The sequence below is a fragment of the Coccinella septempunctata genome, chromosome 6 (genome assembly GCF_907165205.1).
Source record: "Coccinella septempunctata chromosome 6, icCocSept1.1, whole genome shotgun sequence".
In the NCBI taxonomy this organism is placed as follows: Eukaryota; Metazoa; Arthropoda; class Insecta; order Coleoptera; family Coccinellidae; genus Coccinella; species Coccinella septempunctata.
Window position 1 is genome coordinate 21,556,342 of NC_058194.1, and position 18,929 is coordinate 21,575,270.

At 32.9% G+C, this 18,929-nt stretch overlaps 3 protein-coding genes across 3 annotated transcripts; 2 read left to right on the plus strand and 1 right to left on the minus strand.

Annotated features, from left to right (window-relative positions):
* Positions 1 to 2,911: 2,911 nt before the first annotated feature.
* LOC123315254 (Kv channel-interacting protein 1) lies at positions 2,912 to 12,479 on the plus strand. The gene is made up of 4 exons (XM_044900876.1): positions 2,912 to 3,342; positions 4,980 to 5,049; positions 6,145 to 6,215; positions 11,791 to 12,479. Exons 1-4 carry the CDS (start codon positions 3,187 to 3,189, stop codon positions 12,106 to 12,108), a joined length of 615 nt encoding a protein of 204 aa, XP_044756811.1. The 5' UTR covers positions 2,912 to 3,186; the 3' UTR covers positions 12,109 to 12,479.
* Positions 12,480 to 15,096: 2,617 nt separating this feature from the next.
* Positions 15,097 to 16,988, minus strand: LOC123315604 (regulator of nonsense transcripts 3B). The gene is made up of 2 exons (XM_044901361.1): positions 16,953 to 16,988; positions 15,097 to 16,916 (listed from the first exon to the last, which is right to left on the minus strand). The coding sequence occupies exon 2, from the start codon at positions 16,801 to 16,803 to the stop codon at positions 15,385 to 15,387; it is 1,419 nt and encodes a 472-aa protein (XP_044757296.1). The 5' UTR covers positions 16,804 to 16,916; positions 16,953 to 16,988; the 3' UTR covers positions 15,097 to 15,384.
* A 172-nt stretch (positions 16,989 to 17,160) lies between these two features.
* On the plus strand, positions 17,161 to 18,721 carry LOC123315044 (methionyl-tRNA formyltransferase, mitochondrial). Its single transcript, XM_044900590.1, has 4 exons — positions 17,161 to 17,433; positions 17,487 to 17,687; positions 17,742 to 18,043; positions 18,129 to 18,721. Exons 1-4 carry the CDS (start codon positions 17,252 to 17,254, stop codon positions 18,479 to 18,481), a joined length of 1,038 nt encoding a protein of 345 aa, XP_044756525.1. The 5' UTR covers positions 17,161 to 17,251; the 3' UTR covers positions 18,482 to 18,721.
* Positions 18,722 to 18,929: the final 208 nt, after the last annotated feature.

Sequence of the window (18,929 nt, forward strand, 5' to 3'; positions counted from 1 at the left end):
TCAAGTTCTTTCAGAGTTCACTGTCTTTTGGGATAGCAGCCATATTGTATATTTATAGATCGGAGAACTTCACCTCTAATCATGCAATTATTGTTATCATTCATTATCTACATGAAACCAAGAATAACGAGAGAAGGATGAAAGTTGAACAGTTTGAAACAAATGGGACAGGGACAATACATTCAATGGTAGCTATAGCTCATCCGTGTGCCAGCGGCTTCTGTTTGTTGAATATCCGTTGATTTATTATGTGGTTTGCCGCCAAGTGTTATTCATCTTTGCACTTTTTCACCTTACTGATGAGGGCCAAAAAGTCCGAAACACGTGTCTACCGTTAATATTTTTTAAAGGGTAGCGTCGTTGAATTTCTTCTATCTGTTTCAAACTTTTCCATCGTTATACTTCATACCTTCATTTCATGCAGGTACCTATATGAAGTTTCGTGAAATAAATTTTATCGAAACTTTGGAGAAAACTGAAATTTTGGCAGTTTTCATATCCCATCTCATGTCTTATGCATGAAAAGGATCTATAGAACAAAACCATTCACTGGACTCTTGCAGTTTGCGAAACCTTCGATTCGACAGCTGAAAGTAAAATATATAATTTTAGATCATTTCTTTATTACACTTCACCCAAGGTAGAACGAGGATTCAGCAAGGACAATTTCCCAATTCTAGGTTTGTCCTTCGGATAATTTATAGACTATAGAGAGCAGGATTTGACGCATACTTAAAAGCAGTGGCGTGTGGAAATCCACCTATAGGTAAACCTATAGCTACCTACCTAATTATGAAATTATCAAAAAAATTAGGAAATCAATTAGGTAAAAATATAGAATAATAATGAAGGATTGCTACTTCTTCCGACAAATGTCTAATGGGTTGAAAAGTGAATGAATGAAGAGTCATTCTGATAGGCTGTAGGAAAGTCAAATATCAAATGTAAAAAAGTCTGAATATTTACCATAAAAAAAGTAATATATATAGTAATATAGTACTCTTTATAAAATGTCTTCTGAAAACCGTAATAATATATCCATGATTTTTTTCCTTTCTTTCAGTAGAAACAAATCACCAAAAAAAAGAACCCAAGGCGGAGACAAAACAGTACAATTTAAGAATTCATTTATTCGAAAAATTACCGCTTTATTAGAAAAGAAAAATTTAGTGTCCTGTAGAATTTTCATTCATTTTAATGTGACAAAATAATCGAAATTTAATCTATAAGTAAGTAAATAACATATAGGCATAATAGGAGAGTGACTAAGTATCCACCGATAAAATAAGGAGGGATATTTTGTTAATTATTTCATTCAAATAAGGTCCTTTTTCGTTATTTGATTATTCGAGAAATTAAAAGTCAACTGAAAATATTCTTGTGGTTTTGGCTGTGTTTGATGATTTCTTCTGTTACTAATAATAATAATAATTATTATAAATGTTATGAAGGAGATTCATTCATCTAATATAGTCTTACACCTGAACCACCTTCGGCGTATTCGCCATTTTGCAGCCAATCCAGAATTTACGACAATTCAAAATTAAACAATTTCCAATGTTTATATGAAAATATCGACTGATACAAGTCATACGAACAATCACTACAAGTTATTCTATTTAATTCCCATCATTCATCCAATAGATAACCACGCTTATTTTATTAACTGATTATGACGTATGATTCTTGTGTCAAAATTGAAAAATCCAAGAAGGTGCAATATGGCGAAGGAGATTTGTAATTATGGACCGATTCTATTCGAAAATGGTATGTAGGGGTTTTAGGGAACGGAGATTTTGATTCTTCTGACAGAATTGAAAAATCCAAGATGGCGGCTCCAATATGAAGAACTTGTTTAACGCTTATGACCCGATTATATCTAAAATTGGTATGTGAGGATCTTCGGGGTATGATTCTTTTCTTGGTTATCAAATGAATAATATGAGTAAGATATTTTCGTGTATCGTTGATTCAATAAGAACCTGAGACCCTGTCAAAATAACGGACATTTGCTATTGTCAAATTAAGTCTACGAAATCCGCTAGATTTTACGAGTACATCAAGAACGCGGTTTGAATATTACGGTTCATAATAATCGAGAATAGATAGTAAAAGCGATATGGATATCAGTAACACTCCTCCAGAGCTGAGGGAATTGAAACTACGGCGCCATAGCCGAGACCAGTAACTAGATGAGTATTTACTCATCTCGCCTGCTTGTTAGCCTCGGCTGCGCCTTGGTTTTCAGGCTATATAATAGACAGTTTTGTTTTGAGTTATTCGCAATTCGCCACACTTATTACCTATTGATGGTTCTTATATAGATAGACCCATAAATAAGCGTATGCTGCGTATGGTCCGTATATACACATTTGGTAACCGAAAGTTACCAGAGCCAGAGCGGTTACTCTGGTGACTGATATTGAACCAAATTGTCAGGAATTCGACATATACGGACCGCCCACTTACTAACCAGAAGTAACCAAAGTGTATATACGGACCACAGCCTAAATAAGACATGGATACTTTTAACATTCAAATAGGTACATAATAAATTTACTAAACGATGCTTTTTCCTAATCCATGACGTGAAAATTTCTTTGAAAAAACTATTTCATCTATTGATACTACTGGAAAAGACATAAAATCATTCTATTCCTTCCTCTCATACATGATGATTTATGTCCCGCAAGTTGAGTCAATCCCTTATCGGATTTTTCCAGACACAGCAATTGTTGCAGAATCTGTTGCTTTTCATTGTTCCTTAGAAAAATCCTCTACGAGTGCACCCCAAAAACTCCCACGCCAATGTTTCAAGCCATGCCATCGGGGCCACCATTCCAGCGAAACATGCGCAAACATGCTCAATGTTGAAGGGATACGAAAATCACTCCAAGTCCGAATAACGACGTCTGACAGCGCAGTCTGAAAATTCAATATATTCCACTCATAACATTACAGAGGCAAATCAGGATAAAATCTGATACAATCAATTAGATCGAAGGACCAAACATGCGAGCGAGATTTTGGTAGGCTTTCGTTGCTTCACCCTTGTGGAAAATGTGGAGTTTATCGCTGGTGTTGGAATTCATTCTAATCAAGTTCAGATGATACCATGATGACGTGAATTCCGTATCTGATTCGAGGTGTGCCATGTGTCTGTGAATTGTTCGGAAAAATTGGGACATGGCTACCCCATCGGACAGTCCAGTGGAGGAGGTAGTTTTTGAAATAGAGCCGTCCAGAGTACCTAAGCCTGTGCCTGTAGCTTTAGAGGATCTTTGTAGACTCACCAAGTTCACTAGACAAGAAATTCGAATCATGTACAGAGGATTCAAAACGGTTAGTATAGTTCATGGTCATTTCCCTGATGGAAAATGGTTAATTTTTTCACCATTTCCTCAATCAATGAAAACTCTACACAGTAGGATTTATTGAAATAACTGCCAGAAAGTTTTCTGTTAAATTTATGTATAATTGAAATTACTCTGTTCTCATTATATCTCATACTATTTTCTTCTTTATCTTCATATTTGGGTTCATCGTTCGTCGTCCAAAGTTTGAGTTAGCGAGTAGTAAATACAATAAGAACAATCACAGGTATCCTCAATCTTTTGAAATATTATACCTCTGAAGATGAGGCAGATGATTCTTAAAATTGAACTGTTGATAACACGTTATTTTCACATCAGTATGTTTTTAGTGTATATCTATTTAGCGAATGAGCGAAAATATGAGTAAATATGCCAGATCAAACATCATCATTAACTCATCTTAAACAATAAAACAAATACGTTTGAATGATTGTTTTTTTCAAGTTGAAAATACGTAGTATTGCAGAAAAACAATATATTCTATAGGTGTCCTTATATCTGATGCGGTGCCAGCGGTAGGTACCCTTAGGCAGTTGCATACACAGATTCAAATTCTTCAAAATGAGAAGAATAGGAATCCTTAATAACCAACATCCATAGTAACTCTACTACTACTGTTACTAAAATATCATGGATCTCCTCTTCTGAAAGCTACATACCTATAAACATATAAGTTCAAGTATGAATAAAATCAACAAAAACAAAAAATCGTTGAAGTCTAAGCAGATTTCCAAAGGTTTGGGAAATCTCTTTCTCTCGCCTCACTTTCCTAATTTCACTAAATGAGTGAAGCTAAAGCACTCGATGGTTACAGTCAATAGCCTGAAGAACTTATTCCTCTTTGTATTCGCTTTCGCCATTTTGCAACGAAGACAATATATTATTATACCCTGTATATTTTAATTTTTGCCAATACCAATAGAGGAAAGTGGGTGAAAATTTGTACACTCGTGAGATTTTTCAGCCTCTATGGAATGAAATACAATAAATGACCCAGGTCGAGTCATTTACTGGTAGTACCAGGAGTATGGAGGGTAGAGGCCTACCTACCCTTCATAACCAGGAAAGTCTTGTAGAAGGGACATTTCTGCACAAAAGTGTGGGCGAGGCTTATTTTGCATTGTCATCTCATCGCATAACGTACAAACGGCTGAACCGATTTTATTAATTTTTTTTAAACGTAAAATTGATAAGTATGACTCTTTTGTGTAGAAATGTACCCTTTTACAAGATTTTGTATTCAAAATGACGAAAATATACAAAAAAATATGAGGCGTTGCTTTGTATATAGGATTAAAATTCATTACGCAAATTAAATTACCTATCTACTAAATTACAGTACCTATAGGTACAATTTTATCCATTTCATCGAAATCATTTTTAATTACTATTGACTTTTTTGTTGCCTGATGGAAAATACCTTATTGTTTTTATTAATATTCTAAGTTTCTATAGAAATTGCCTAATTTTAATGATTTTTTAATAATAAAATCTCATTTTTGAACTCCGAATTTCTTAATACATATCTAGAACTTATTATCACATTTACAATATAATCCAATCTTTCTAATCACATCCGCTATAATAACAATTATATTTTTACAGGAATGTCCAGATGGTGTTGTCCATGAAGATTGCTTCAAAGACATTTATTCGAAATTTTTTCCACATGGAAGTAAGTGCCTCCTACCTTATGCTTCATAAAGCTTATTGTTGTGAAATATCCAGAAAGCAATTGAAATTACAGTTTTTTACTGTTGTTGTTTCGATTTTGGTGTCTAGAATTAGTGTTATATAAATTGTAGTCACGTTTCATAAAATTTTTCAGTTCGTATTTAAACTTCATATTTTTTTGTAATATGTTGATGTTTAAGGAGATATTGAAGTAAATCAGCGGAAATGAATATTCACTTTTACACATATTACTAGGTATATAATTATTGCATTGTAATTCGTATCGAACAAGTCAATTCATTTTGAATATTTTTTTCAATTTATCTGCAAAGAGAATAAGAAAGAACACGAATGATGTGAAATATAAAGGAACATAAAGGGAATAAAAAAATCTAGGTATGAGACAACAAAGTTAAAAATTGTCGAAATTTCCTCATCTATTTTTTCGAAATTAAACGCCGATTATGCTTTGTAATCCCAGATGACAATGAAATTTGCAAAATATGGATTATCTAGTTTTTGTCGAAAATGTTGAGAATTATGAAAAGACAATGACAGATATTCCATCATTTGATTATATCAATGCATCAGAGGATCCATGACTCGAGGAGTTGTATTCCTTACTTTTGGTGACTCAAAATAACAATTAGAATTGAAAAAAAGCGAATATAATAGATAAGTTGAAAATACAGGGTGTACATGAATAGTTGCGAAAACATAAGGGCTGATATTCCTTGTCAAAAAATAATATGGGCCTTTCATATAATTTTTTCTGGACAGCCCCTGCATATACAGCTCCTGTTCAGGCGAAACTGTTAAAATTCCACAGCTTACTTCTCAAATATATCGATCTACTAAAAAATGGTTACATAATGTCGAACGGATAATAGAAATTCTCAAAAATGAATATCACTTTTCTAATGTGTGTTGCTCAATTTATGTTTAATCGATTATTATCATCGCTTTTTTTGCAATATTCATCAATTTGCTTTTCATTTCTAGATCATTTATTGCAGTTTGTTTTACTTGTGATGGTTCTGTAGCTGATCATAGTTTGAATCGATATTTTAGATCAGTAGATTCGATTTATTTTCAGACTCCAGCTTGTACGCCCATTACGTGTTCAAGGCCTTTGATGTTAACTGCAATGGTGCAATTAGTTTTAGGGTAGGTATTCAAATTATTACAGAGTAAGTATTAGATATTCTCTCTAGAGAAAGCCGTAGTTCTAGATGGTTATCCAGAAAATTAGTCTGATTTATAATTGAAAATACTAGAATCGATGAGTATATGAGTGCATTTTTAGTTTGACTGTGGGTATTGAAATCCATATACACTGCTCAAAAATTGAAGTGGATATTCGAGAGAAAACTCACCTACTTCTTGAACCTGGATCCAATTTTCAGTATTGCTGTACATACCACTCATTACAATGTTTTGACGGACCCGATATTAAACCTTGATTTCAAGGTGTTTTTAACAGAAGAGGATCCTTTGTTTAAGCCAGCAGGCTCCACCAGGTTAAATTTTTATATTGTTTGTAAATCCTTCTTTTATTTCTGTTTATATATTTTCACATGTAGGCAAATTATCCTCACCAATTTTTAAGCAGTGTAAATTGTCAAATGATCAGTTTCTACATTTCGCTCTGTGATCTACAAATTCACCTCTCCATAACAATGAAATTTTCTCCAAAAACACAGCAAAATATCGAAAAATGTTCAGACATTCCTTTTCAAATACATATTGAACATGCATTTAAAATAAGCAACGCTTTTATTGTTTTGAATAAGTATGACATATTTAAATATGTTATATACCTACCAAAAAACAAATGGACCACTATGAAGTCAAAATAAATTTTTGTTTTTTGCCATTTCGAGCAGAATTTATTCCAGGATTATATCAATATCGTGGATCGTATTAACCCAAACTATTTATTAATCTTTCAAATAATTTAAATTTGAGAATGACCAGTTCTCTTTGTATATTTCTGCTAAACTTTTTACCTATTCCAAATAGCAAAATGGAAATGAATTTCTAATGGATCTTTACGAACCTACCTGTATCTACTAAAAATATAAAAGTATATAGAAGAATATAAAAGCATGTATAAATAATAATTTTCAAGAAAATTTGTTTGTTAAAATAATTATTCTATGTTGATTTAATTCTGCAGATTTTTCTACGTATAAACGTAGAAAATGATGATGAAATCAATTCAGTTTTCTTTCGTTCAGTGCATCTGAAAATTCTCCGAAAAGAAACAATTAGGTATCACATCGATATTTTTTTGAGATTTAACACGAAGCGTGAAATTTTTAATTGAGGAAAATAAGAAAAGGAAATAACTAGTTTCTTCCTCAACAAAACGTTCACTTATACCCGTGCCATAATTATAAGACTGCAGTGGATGTTTTATCATTATCGCCCAAATCAGAGCACGCAAGCCTTATCTGGAATGTTGGAAAAACACGCAAGAATTATTATTCGTCTGTAAAATAAATTAAATGACGGTCCAACTTAGTGAAAATATCACACAATTTGGTTAATTCTGTTTCATTCCACCATGAAAGTTATGTGTTAAACCCATGCCAACTATTTTCCGTTCGTTGGGCTTGATTGCAAAATTTTATCATTCTTGAAGTTCATGCACCTTATATTAGTTTTCCCATGTAATACAAATCAGTCTTGCTTCGAACTTCAATCAACATTTAATTTAGTGGATTGCATTGAATAAATAATTAGGTATTTATTTATTCAAACATTAGAATACAAACAGGCCTAATTATTACGCTCAATGACTGTACATCGCTCTGTGAAAAAACATGAGCCATATTGTGAGAGATATAAAAAAGAATAAATGTTTCTCTATTTTCGTTAAAGGATTATAACGTATGTTGAAAAAATCATCAGCGAAGTTATATTCATATTTTGTACTTGAAGTTTTTATAGATATTTTAATATTTATCTCCACCGTATCCTAATAGTTAGGGAGCCGAAGAGGTAAATTCGGAATTTACTCGAACGTGTCAGATTAATATAAGTGGACATACCTTGGACCCTGTAGAGTACCTCTACCAAAAATTAGACCTGTATACAGGGGGAATTGTCTAGGACAACCTGCCAGAATAGTAAAAAAAAAGTTTAATTATTCGAGTGTGTCAGATTAAGATATATGTGATTAATTACATGTTGAAAAGTATATATGTATTCTCTTAATCTGACAATTTAAGCGTTTCGAAAATGTGTGGGAGGGCGTCAAAGTTGGAAAAAAACCTCACGTGTACGTTCTCGAGCGCGGTGACGTTTGTTCTTATTTTGAAGCTAATGATTCAAGAATAACGGAAAAAATATAATCTGACAGATTTAGCGAGCCGAAACAACAAAAAGTGGCCATAAAGGTCACAAAAATCAGTTTTTTTGAATTATCTCCTTCCCTGGGCTTCAAATCTTTTTCGCATTCATTAGAAAAGTTGTAGAACATAACATTTTCTACAAATTTTGTCGTAAGCAATTTTTTCTACGTTCAAACTTTTTTGAGATATATGGGGATTAATATGCGAGGTGTTTAGCGATACATGCTGAAGCGAAAATTCACTCGTTAGATAATAGTGCATTCTAAAGTTCAGTCAGAGACTAATTTCGAAATTGTCATCATAGAAATACCTTGTCATTTTGACAATTGGATGAATGTAGATTAGACTAGGATTCTACATTGACCTTGCCCTTTCGCATGTGTGGCTAAGCTCAGGCCCGGATCTAGGGGGGGGCAAGCGGGGCGCTTGCCCCGGGCGCCAGCTTAAGGGGGCGCCAAAATCAACCAGACGTTGAAATTTTTGTACTTTTGATTTTCTCGGAAAAAATTAATTTCCTAGTGCTAAAATAGAAACTGTAGAATGGAAACATGAAAAACCATCACTATGCCTAAAATCTTTAAAATCAATGAGGCATCAATTAACTGCATATTATTCAGTCATCTACGAATGACCGCCACACTTGGGTGAAATAGGTTGAAAGATCTGATATGTTTACACTGCGTCGCAAGCAGTAATTTCTTTGCCTGTGGAATTACCGACTCATCGCCTTCCCATCTGGAACTAAGGGCGAAAATTTCCGATTTTCTATAGACCATAACTTAAAAACTAATCCTTTCAGCATAATTCTGTTTGCATATTCGTAATCTAGTAATATCGTAATATCGTAATATCTAGTAAAAACACCAATTTTGGTGGAAATCGGTAAGATCGAAATTTTTTCAAATTTTCCAGAGAGATGTACCGAGTTTTTCACCATAATTTGAGCCCCCCTTTAACTTTGTTACTAAGAGAGGTACAAAAAAATGTTTCATACAAAAGTTTCACGAACTTGAGTTTTTTAAAATGTTTTTAAAAATGAAATATATACAGAGTGGGCGATTTTTTGAAGAATATTTTTGGTCTCCGATCAAAACCGAATTCATTCTGTACACTAATTCGAGGGCGTAGAACACGAATATGCAAACAGATATTTTTAAAAAGATTTATTTTTCAAGTTATGGTTGATGGAAAATCGGAAATTTTGGACCTTCGCGGAAAAATTCATAAAATCTGAACCGTTTGAGATAGATGAATGAAGTGTGGTTTTTTATATTTGCAAAGAACCAATTTATCTCCAAAAAAAAACAGCATTTGACTAGTGCCTTTTTTCTAGCTGCTACAGCTACTCAAAGTTGACCAATATTTCCGAAATTTTGCACTAAAAGTGATTTATTCCTCAAAATACTGATCCTCCAAAAATCTAATTGCATATTCGTGATCTACCTTGAATTAATATGTAAAATGATCGGGGTCGATATATGTAGAAAAAAAAATAAATTTTTGTTCGGAATAATTTCGTTCATGAAGCGCGGGTAAAAACGATGGACGAGGGCGGTTTGCAAACGACATTCTTGTAAATTCAAACTTTTTTTATTTTTTTATGCAATTTTGGGAGTATTTTGGGAAAAGAATAACTTTTAATGGAACAATGAGAAAAAATATCTTTTGATGGAACAATGGGAAAAAAATATGAGTGATTTTTTTCCCGAAGTACTCATCTTAGGAAAAATCTAATTGCATATTCAAAATCTATATGACCTCGAACTAGTGGAAAAAATATCTCGGGTTGAAAGCGATGACGAATATGCAATTAGATTTTTCCTACTAACCTTAGAAGAGGGGGGGGGGGGCGCCATCATGAATTTTTGCCCCGGTCAAAAAAAATCGTAGATCCGGGCCTGGCTAAGCTCCTCGTTCTTATCGCCCTCTAACTCGAGAACGGTTAAGAGCATGTAAAATTGCTTCAGACAAAAGTTGTGTAGAATTTTATTATCTACAACTTTCATAATGAATGCAAAAACGATAAGAGGTACAGACAGGGGAATATTCGAAAAAAAAAGCATTTTTATCATCTTCAAAGTGTCAGATTAAGAAAACCCCCCTGATTAGTGTCAGATTAAAGGGTCCACACGTCTACAACACCGAGATTAACCATCTGTATGAAAATCTGAGATTTTCATACATTGACATTTGAGATTGTCAGTCCCTTGAAAATTAGATTCCTTTGGGTCCAATTAACATATCCTCCAAAAATCTGACACGCTGGAAATTTTTTACCATTTTCAACTCTTCTGTACGGCCAGTCTCACCGCGCAAACTGTCAGATAAGCATGAATTCATTATCAGAGACACGTAGGGCATATACAGTATCTTAATCTGGCACGGTCGAGTATGTACACCTGACGATTTTTTTTACATCTTTGAGACCCTGCAGACGCTTTCCCCACCGCTGAAAGTGCATACATCATAGAACCTTTTTCTTCTTTCTACCATCTAATCTTCAAAATCCACTAGGTCTCCACGACGCTCGAGTAAACTATAATACTACTTATTTCAATACCCGTATTCCTATGAACTATCAAATAAGCGTTTCGGATTTTACAGTGAAATTATTATATTTGCTAATTATGAGGATTATCCATATTGACAAGCAAATAATATATAATATTGAATTGATGTGACCGATACAGGATAAAAAAATTCATAATTAAACTAGATACAGAATTCCATGATTTTCACTTGAATGACGCTATACGATACACTTTTCACTGTGGGTGAACATTTTATTATCTAATAAAAAAACCTAAGTATCTTCATGTAGGTAATTCAACATAGCACGTATTGTTAAAATCTAAAGGAGGATGATAGTTTTCCATGACATGGAAGAATATATTTTTCAGTAAGCATAAAGAGCCAGTCTCCTTTTCTCTGTATGTGTCGACAAACTTTCCGATTTGTACCTATACTCTATAATTGTATAATTGCTCTCAATCTTCGATTATAAACCTCCTCTTCCGGTATAAATTTTAAAGGGGTTAAAAATTACACTGAAACCTTCATATCTACGAAATCGTTTCAACTTTGCCTCAGTTTGAACACGTTAGGGAAAAACTAATTAACAAACTTTCTTCCTTTTCCAATGAATAATGAATCACTACTGGATACTATATCTATAGAGCAGAGAATAACTGAAATGTGTAACCAATTTGAACTAACCTGGCCTAACAGTACAACTAAAATAAATGAATACCTATTATAATTTTAGTTGTACCTACTCTGTCTGTATTATACGTAACAGAAGCAGAGGTGAGAGGAGTGAAAAAATGGACCAAATTTCCGAATATGAATATATTTATTTTTATTGATTACAATTCACTTTTTAGGATTTGTTAATCACATTATCAACCCTTCTTCGAGGCTCGGTGTACGAAAGACTGAGATGGACATTCAAACTTTACGATATAAATGGAGATGGCTGCATCAGCAGGGCCGAACTAGGTGAAATAGTGGTAGCCGTTCATGAACTAATGGGCAGGAGGGCACATCAAGTGGAAGATGACAGGAAAGCCAGAGAACAGATAGACCGGATTTTCCGGAAGTTGGATTTGAATCAGGACGGCGTGATCACTATCGAAGAATTTATGGAATCATGTCTGAAAGACGATATGATCACCAGGTCTTTGCAGATATTCGATGCGTAACTGTGATGGTTTTTGTGCATATTTGAGTTTCAGAAATTTAGAGATATTAATGGCAGGCTTTTGGTGCAGATGATTCCTCATAATATAAGATTGAAAATTTTCGAATTAAGTTTGTTATGAACGGTTTTACTGTTGAACGAATCGCGTTTGAATTGAATAGACGCATAATGGTGGATTTCGAAAATGCACACTTAACATTGAGCGGTAGATCGTCAGAAACTAGTAAGATACTAATCAATTCTAAAATTATTCAGACAATGATTATTTCCTCCCCAATAAGTATCAAGAGTAAGATAAGAAGAAGAAATTTAAATCTTGAATAGATACATTCATATGCTCAAAAATGGAAGAACTAATTTCACAGAGATGAGAAATATTCAAGATATATCTATGTGAGTAAATCTCTTGAAAAAAAAGCCATTTCGTAATAGGTATGGAAAAAATTATTGTTCGAAGATCATTTCCATTTTATGTTGTTCCAATCTTTTTCCATTTAAGATTCATGAAAACTCAATGAGAATAGGAAAAAATATTAGGCGTTTGATTTGAGTGTTCTCATTTTGTTTGAAACTACGTGAGAATTAGAATTATTTACAACCCCTAATATACCCTTGGACTGTCGATGTCATTGAAAAGTCGGCCTAAATAAATGCTTTCGACGACTATTCGAATTTTCTTAATCTGTCAATAATGGAAATGAGTCCTTTGGGAAAGACACTACCTGACTAACATATCCACATTGATAATGGTATAGTTTTATACAAATTAAACTTGTTTTATTTTATGTCCCCGAATGAAATATATGATACTATAGTAGGTATCATTTTTTCACTATATATTTATTATACAATAATGGGTGTGTTTTCGAAATGACGAGAATGAGATGTTTACTTAGTACCTATACGTAGAGTTGATGTTGATGAATGATAACAAACATATGGATCAAAGATTATAGAGAATACTCTATAATCTTTGATATGGATAGGTAACGAAAGGGTTTTGATTGTTAATAAGTGTGGTGTTTACGGTCAAAGTGGCAAATATTTCAGAATTATATACTGTTTGGCCGAGGAAAATTAGGAGTAAGAAGGGAAAAGGAAATTATATTGGTGGCGAAGGAATATCAGTAATATATAAAAAAATATATGTATATCCAAAAACTGATAAAGATAAAGATCGCGATAATTAGATATATTTTCCTTGATGCTTTTCGTATATTTTTTAACAACGCGATAAAAGCGAACATTCTGGTAGTGAAATTATTTCACTGAAATTGAAATTTTATTGAAGATTGATGAAAGGAGTTATTTTATTCCACTTTCGTTGGCAATATCAAAGAGATTTTATTGAAATGCTAGCTGTTAATGTTAGCTTTACGTCTTCCAGAAATCATATATTCAATAAAGCCCCATGTAATAACAGTGTGTATATATATTGAGCGAAAACGCAATTATTTATTCATATACAGGGTGTTAGATGTTTAGGTGGTTACAAAATGTAAGATGGGTGGATTCAAGACTTGCTTTATCCACAAAAAATACATACTGAACCACAATGAAAAAAAGTCATACGCTGTAGTTGATTTATTTATGAATGTTATGTGTTTTATTGCCATAATAAGGTTGCAGTACCTATATATTGGAGGAAGAAACTTTTTTTTATATCTTATCAACGAACACATACGGTATACTAAATATATTTGATTTAATTAATGGTTGAGATATAATCTCCGTATACGAAAAATGAATAGGTATGATTATCCTTAACTCTAATGCAAAAAGTAGGAACTTTTTGATTGCCCCCCGGGAGTTAATACGTACCCTATGTTCTCTTGAAATACTGTACATAGTTTGTGTTAATTTTTAATATCCTTCGACGCCTTTATTTTCTCCATATGTAGGTAAACTACATAAATGTACTTATCAACCAGTTCAATGAACAAGAAACATCTCTCAAATCTGGAATTAGGGATGGATATTCTGAGAATAAGTCCTAATGGCTGTCAGGAATTTTTGTGAATTTTCAATCGAGTGTACCTTTTCCAAGTTGTTTTTTCCTATTTTACTACTAATTGACTCGTAGAGTTAGTTCGATGTCAACTAGATTTTGTATTTTTGAATCAACTGCACCAAATTGTTATTATTGCCTATAGGACTTTACGGATTGTAATGAATTTAAGTATTACCTAAGGAGAGGGGTTTCTGTGTGTTATATGATGTTAATGTTAATTACATTTTCCACTCATTCAATGAACATGTTTCTACTTAAGTCCATGAATTGGAAAATCAGTAAATTGAATCGGAATTACATTTCAGTGTTTCATTTATCTTCACCCATTGATTTTATTACTGACTATAGTAGCTCTTTTTACAACTAAGAATTGAGTGACAAAAACTTTGAGCTCAAATTTCAGAAGTAACTATACCTAATACGGGCTTGAAAATCAGTTGAAAATGTTGAAATATTGACAAACCAAAGAAAAAGTCTAGTTGAAAGACATTTCGAGAATCCTTGGATTATATCAAACAAAAAAGTAAAAACAACCTACTAAGGTAAAGAGGCAAAGAGTAACTCTGTTGTTGTAATATCTTTATAGTATGGAGGTACCATACCAGAGACTTTCTCTATGTACCATACTTAGTAGTTTATAAGTTGTCAATCCCTTGTCCTTGGAGGTTAGACTACCAAACATACACTTGTGCGCGACATTTAAATTACGTTTAGCTTTCTTAGTTTTCCCAGGCATCTTTTATGAATTTTTTATTCTGTAGGAACCCTCTACGTAGTATAAGCAAATATATTGTGTATAATATCTTTAGAGTATAAGGAAGGTTACAAAAAAAATATGAAGGACATCGGTTCAGCCGTTTTTACGCGAACAGGGCTTCATTTTTATTTATAATAAGGTGAGAGGCCAATTTATTCAGTGAATATTCTTGCTCATTTTCATAAATGCTTGGAGGATAATAAAATCAAAGTCAAAGACCCTATAAGCAGAAAAAAATTTATTTTATATGTACAAACGCACAAAAGTGTTTTCCTCATCACAGTATCAAATCATTGATATTGATATTAATTCAGCATTTTGAAATTTTGATGTCTTCAAATTCCTTAATGGTCAAGGTTGATCTACTTATGTCTCAATGAAATTTAAATTTCACAACCTCATTCCGAATTGAACGTAAAGATGAAATGGGAATGAAAAGAAAAAACTATGCATGGTTATGAGAAATAAATCAACAATTTTTCGCCAAAATCTATAACAAATGCTGTTTTTCACTTTGTTTCCTTATTTGATGATTCTTTCTCATCACCATCTGTCAGCTTTCTTTTAGATAGCATGCCAGGTCTGTAAATTGCTATTGTAGGTCGATCTTTGTTTCTGATTCTCTCTTTCTTGTGCTCTTTGTTGCTATCTATAGATTCCAAAGAATTAGTCTCAGGTATTTTAGGCTCCTTTGATGATTTGTGATTCTTAGAAGTTTCTTTGTTTTTATTAACTTCAGGCTTATTGTCAATCTCTTTATCTTCCTTTTCACTAGACTTTGTTCTAGTGTCAAATGGTTTATCCTCCTGTTCTGATTTATTCAAGTCAGTATTATCAATTTTTTCCACCAACTCACTTTCAGATTTATCCTTCTTAGATTCAGGAATGGAGCAATCGGCATTTGCTCCTTTTTTCTCCAATTCTTCTGCTCTTTTTTGCGCCTCCATTTTACGTTCTTCTCTTTTCTCACTGTATTTCTTTGCTTTTTTTGGTACCTGCTTTTCTTCCTTCTTGGGTGGATCAACTTTAGATTCTTTGAAATGTTCTTTTCGATTTTTGAAATCTCGTTTATCAACAAATTCTTTTCTAGGTGAAGCAATTTTCGTATTTCTTTTGCGCTCCTCAAATTTTCTCTCTTTATTTTTATATGGATACGATTTCTCTGAATAATTCTCACTTTTGATTTCGCAATTCTCCAATCCTTCTTCTCTTTCTTCATTATCTGATATATCTTTATTATCCAATTTCATTTTAGAAAATGATTTAGACAAAAACTTTTCCTCAGACCTCTTCTTCTTTTCTTCTTCCCTAATTTTCTTCTCTTTTCTTCTCCTTTCTTCCCTACGTTCTTCTCGGATCCTCATTCGCTCAGCTCTTCGACTTCTCACAAACTCTAGTAAAGGAGTGGTGACAGTATCCTTCTCCTTATTTTCAGAAGAGAACTGATATGAATATTCTGGTTTATCTTCCTGTTCTTTAGGTTTCTTCAAATATTCCAAAAACTCCAAATAATATGGATCAGTCTCAATCGTTCCACATTTAGGGTCGCATCTCACTTTATTACGTTTCTTGGGAATTTTTTGAAAAGGTGCAAATTCCACAACGGCAGGATATTCATTTCCTTTCTGATCCAGGAAAACATAATTATCAAATCTTTCTTTGAACTCGTAAACGTCTGTTACATTGGTGAAATTAATATATGCTCGTGAGAAAGAATTTTCTCCCAAAGCTGCCTCCCCATTAACCAGATAAAAATAATCATAATCAGGTAACGGCGAAATTTGGTTCAATAATGAATCCTTTTCTATTATGGGTGGAAGTCTTCTAATAACAACTTTGGTCGGAGGTTTTTCACGTTTCTCTGATTTCTGGTTCCCCGTGCTTTGAGATTTTACGGACGTTGATTTGCTATCCTCAGTTAAAGCCATTAGAAATTAATCTGTCACACTATTGATAAACTTGTATTTTATATCAATAGGTATATTCCAAAATCTCAACTCAGTCAAATAAAAACACCATTAATAATGACAGTAGCAATCATCACAGAACACACCTTGACTTACTTTATGGCAATCATTACCAAAATCGCATAGATATTTGTATTTTGATTTGTATTTGTCTGTGGACAATATGGTAATGATAGTATAGAAATCGAGAATAGTAATAAATTTTATAGGTAGCAATTAATTATCCGTCCCTATACTTCTAGCAATATATAATTTATATTGTCTATGATCAGTAGCAAAGCTTGACGATTGACCGGACGAATTGAAAAGTTATTGATTAGTAGATCTTTTATTCTGTCTGTCGTAACGTAACCTCAATAGCCGAACCCATACAAAGCAATGAATCGAATCTTAATAAGGCCCATACACAATGATTAATAAAAAGAAATCAATTTTTTACTTAACCAAGTTATTTCAAGAACCTATACTTCCGATACAAAAAACTCCAAAACGTTCTTCCTCAGGAGATGGATATAAACCACCTTGGAAAATTCTGTTTTTTGGCGCAGATAACTTTTCACTATTCAGTTTATCTGCTTTGCTGAACGAATAGTAATAATTTGATTTGATGACATAAGTTTTGAGATTAATGTATTTGATTTCAGTAGAAAGGGCGAGACAATAAATAAGTTGGAAGTATGTACATCGGTAAAGAAAATAAAAAACGATGTTTACAAATTTGCCGAAAAAGAAAACTTGAGAATACGGCAGTGGCCACCTGATTTAAGTCAAAATGAATTTGATACAGGATTAGTTGTATCTTTCGGTCATCTTATCCCAAGAAATGTCATCGAAAGATTTCCACTGTTAGTTCAAATCAACAATGTTATAAAACATGCATTACAATGATATTATTTTAGAGGAATGATAAATGTACATGCCAGCTTATTGCCTCAATGGAGAGGAGCTGCTCCCATTATTTACTGTCTGGCTAATGGAGAGAATGTTACGGGTATATCAGTTATGAAAATTGAGCCTTTGAAATTTGATGTAGGCAAAATATTGTCTCAAAACTCTTTCAATATACCTGATGATATGTATATGCCTGAATTGAGTAATGCATTGGGTGCTCTTGGAGCCAAAGAATTGATAAATTGTCTGAAAGATTTACCAAACAGATTGATTAATGCTAAACCACAATCTGAAAATGGCATTTCTTATGGTAAGTTTGATTAATATTGGATGTGATGCTTATATCAATAGTATTTCAATTATTTTTTAATGTGTCCTATTTTCTACTTTGCAAGCACCAAAGGTTAACCCATCTTTTGCACAAATTGATTGGAAGAACATGACGTCTATAAAAATATTCAATTTAGAAAGAGCTCTTCGTGGATTTTTACCTCTCACATCAACTTGGAAAGGAGAAATCGTCAAGTTTTTCAATGTTCATAAGTGTCAAGATGGATCTGTTATTCAAATCAAACCAGGGTTCATAATTTATGACGATGAATTGAGAGTTCTAAAAGTGTGTTGTGCAGATAATAAATATGTAACTATTGAGAAAGTTCAAATTTTCCAGAAAAAAGTAATGTCAGCTAAGGATTTCAATAATGGTTATTTGAAGAAAACACCATTAGAGAAAAGATACTTTCTTTGAGGTGCAATTCTTCACTCCATATATTGGAAAATTCCAAACACAGTAACGAAAAATGTTTACATACAGTCAAGAAGTGTTATATTATGTTTGAAAGAATTGTTGTTCTATGATCTATGCTAGCACCTGTAACTCGAGAAATTGTAGGTGGATGTGTTTGAGATTTCCAACACTCGATGAATTTCAGAATGTAGTTATACTTACCATCTGTGAAAATGAAGTAAAGTTTTAGATCCTGTTTTCCACATTGTTTTAATTGTTACGAACCTTTCTCTTTTATCAGTAAATGAATTAGAATATTTTTATTTAGACCAATAAAATGCTACCCTCTGAAACGAACCTTGTCTTTGAAGGATTCATTTGCTTTTATGAAATATGAAGTATCAACCACCATCAAAGCAAAGATTAGCCACAACCATCAGTCTGTATAAACAGCTGTGGATTAGCGACT

Excerpts from the sequence above, each read along its gene's own strand:
- LOC123315604 (XM_044901361.1), bottom strand. The coding sequence starts at position 16,803 with ATGGCTTTAACTGAGGATAGCAAATCAACGTCCGTAAAATCTCAAAGC.
- LOC123315254 (XM_044900876.1), top strand. The coding sequence starts at position 3,187 with ATGGCTACCCCATCGGACAGTCCAGTGGAGGAGGTAGTTTTTGAAATA. Across the intron at positions 3,343-4,979 it reads TGTACAGAGGATTCAAAACG|GAATGTCCAGATGGTGTTGT; the intron begins GTTAGTATAGTT and ends ATATTTTTACAG. Across the intron at positions 6,216-11,790 it reads ATGGTGCAATTAGTTTTAGG|GATTTGTTAATCACATTATC; the intron begins GTAGGTATTCAA and ends TTCACTTTTTAG.
- LOC123315044 (XM_044900590.1), top strand. The coding sequence starts at position 17,252 with ATGATTAATAAAAAGAAATCAATTTTTTACTTAACCAAGTTATTTCAA. Across the intron at positions 17,688-17,741 it reads GTCATCGAAAGATTTCCACT|AGGAATGATAAATGTACATG; the intron begins GTTAGTTCAAAT and ends ATATTATTTTAG. Across the intron at positions 18,044-18,128 it reads TGAAAATGGCATTTCTTATG|CACCAAAGGTTAACCCATCT; the intron begins GTAAGTTTGATT and ends CTACTTTGCAAG.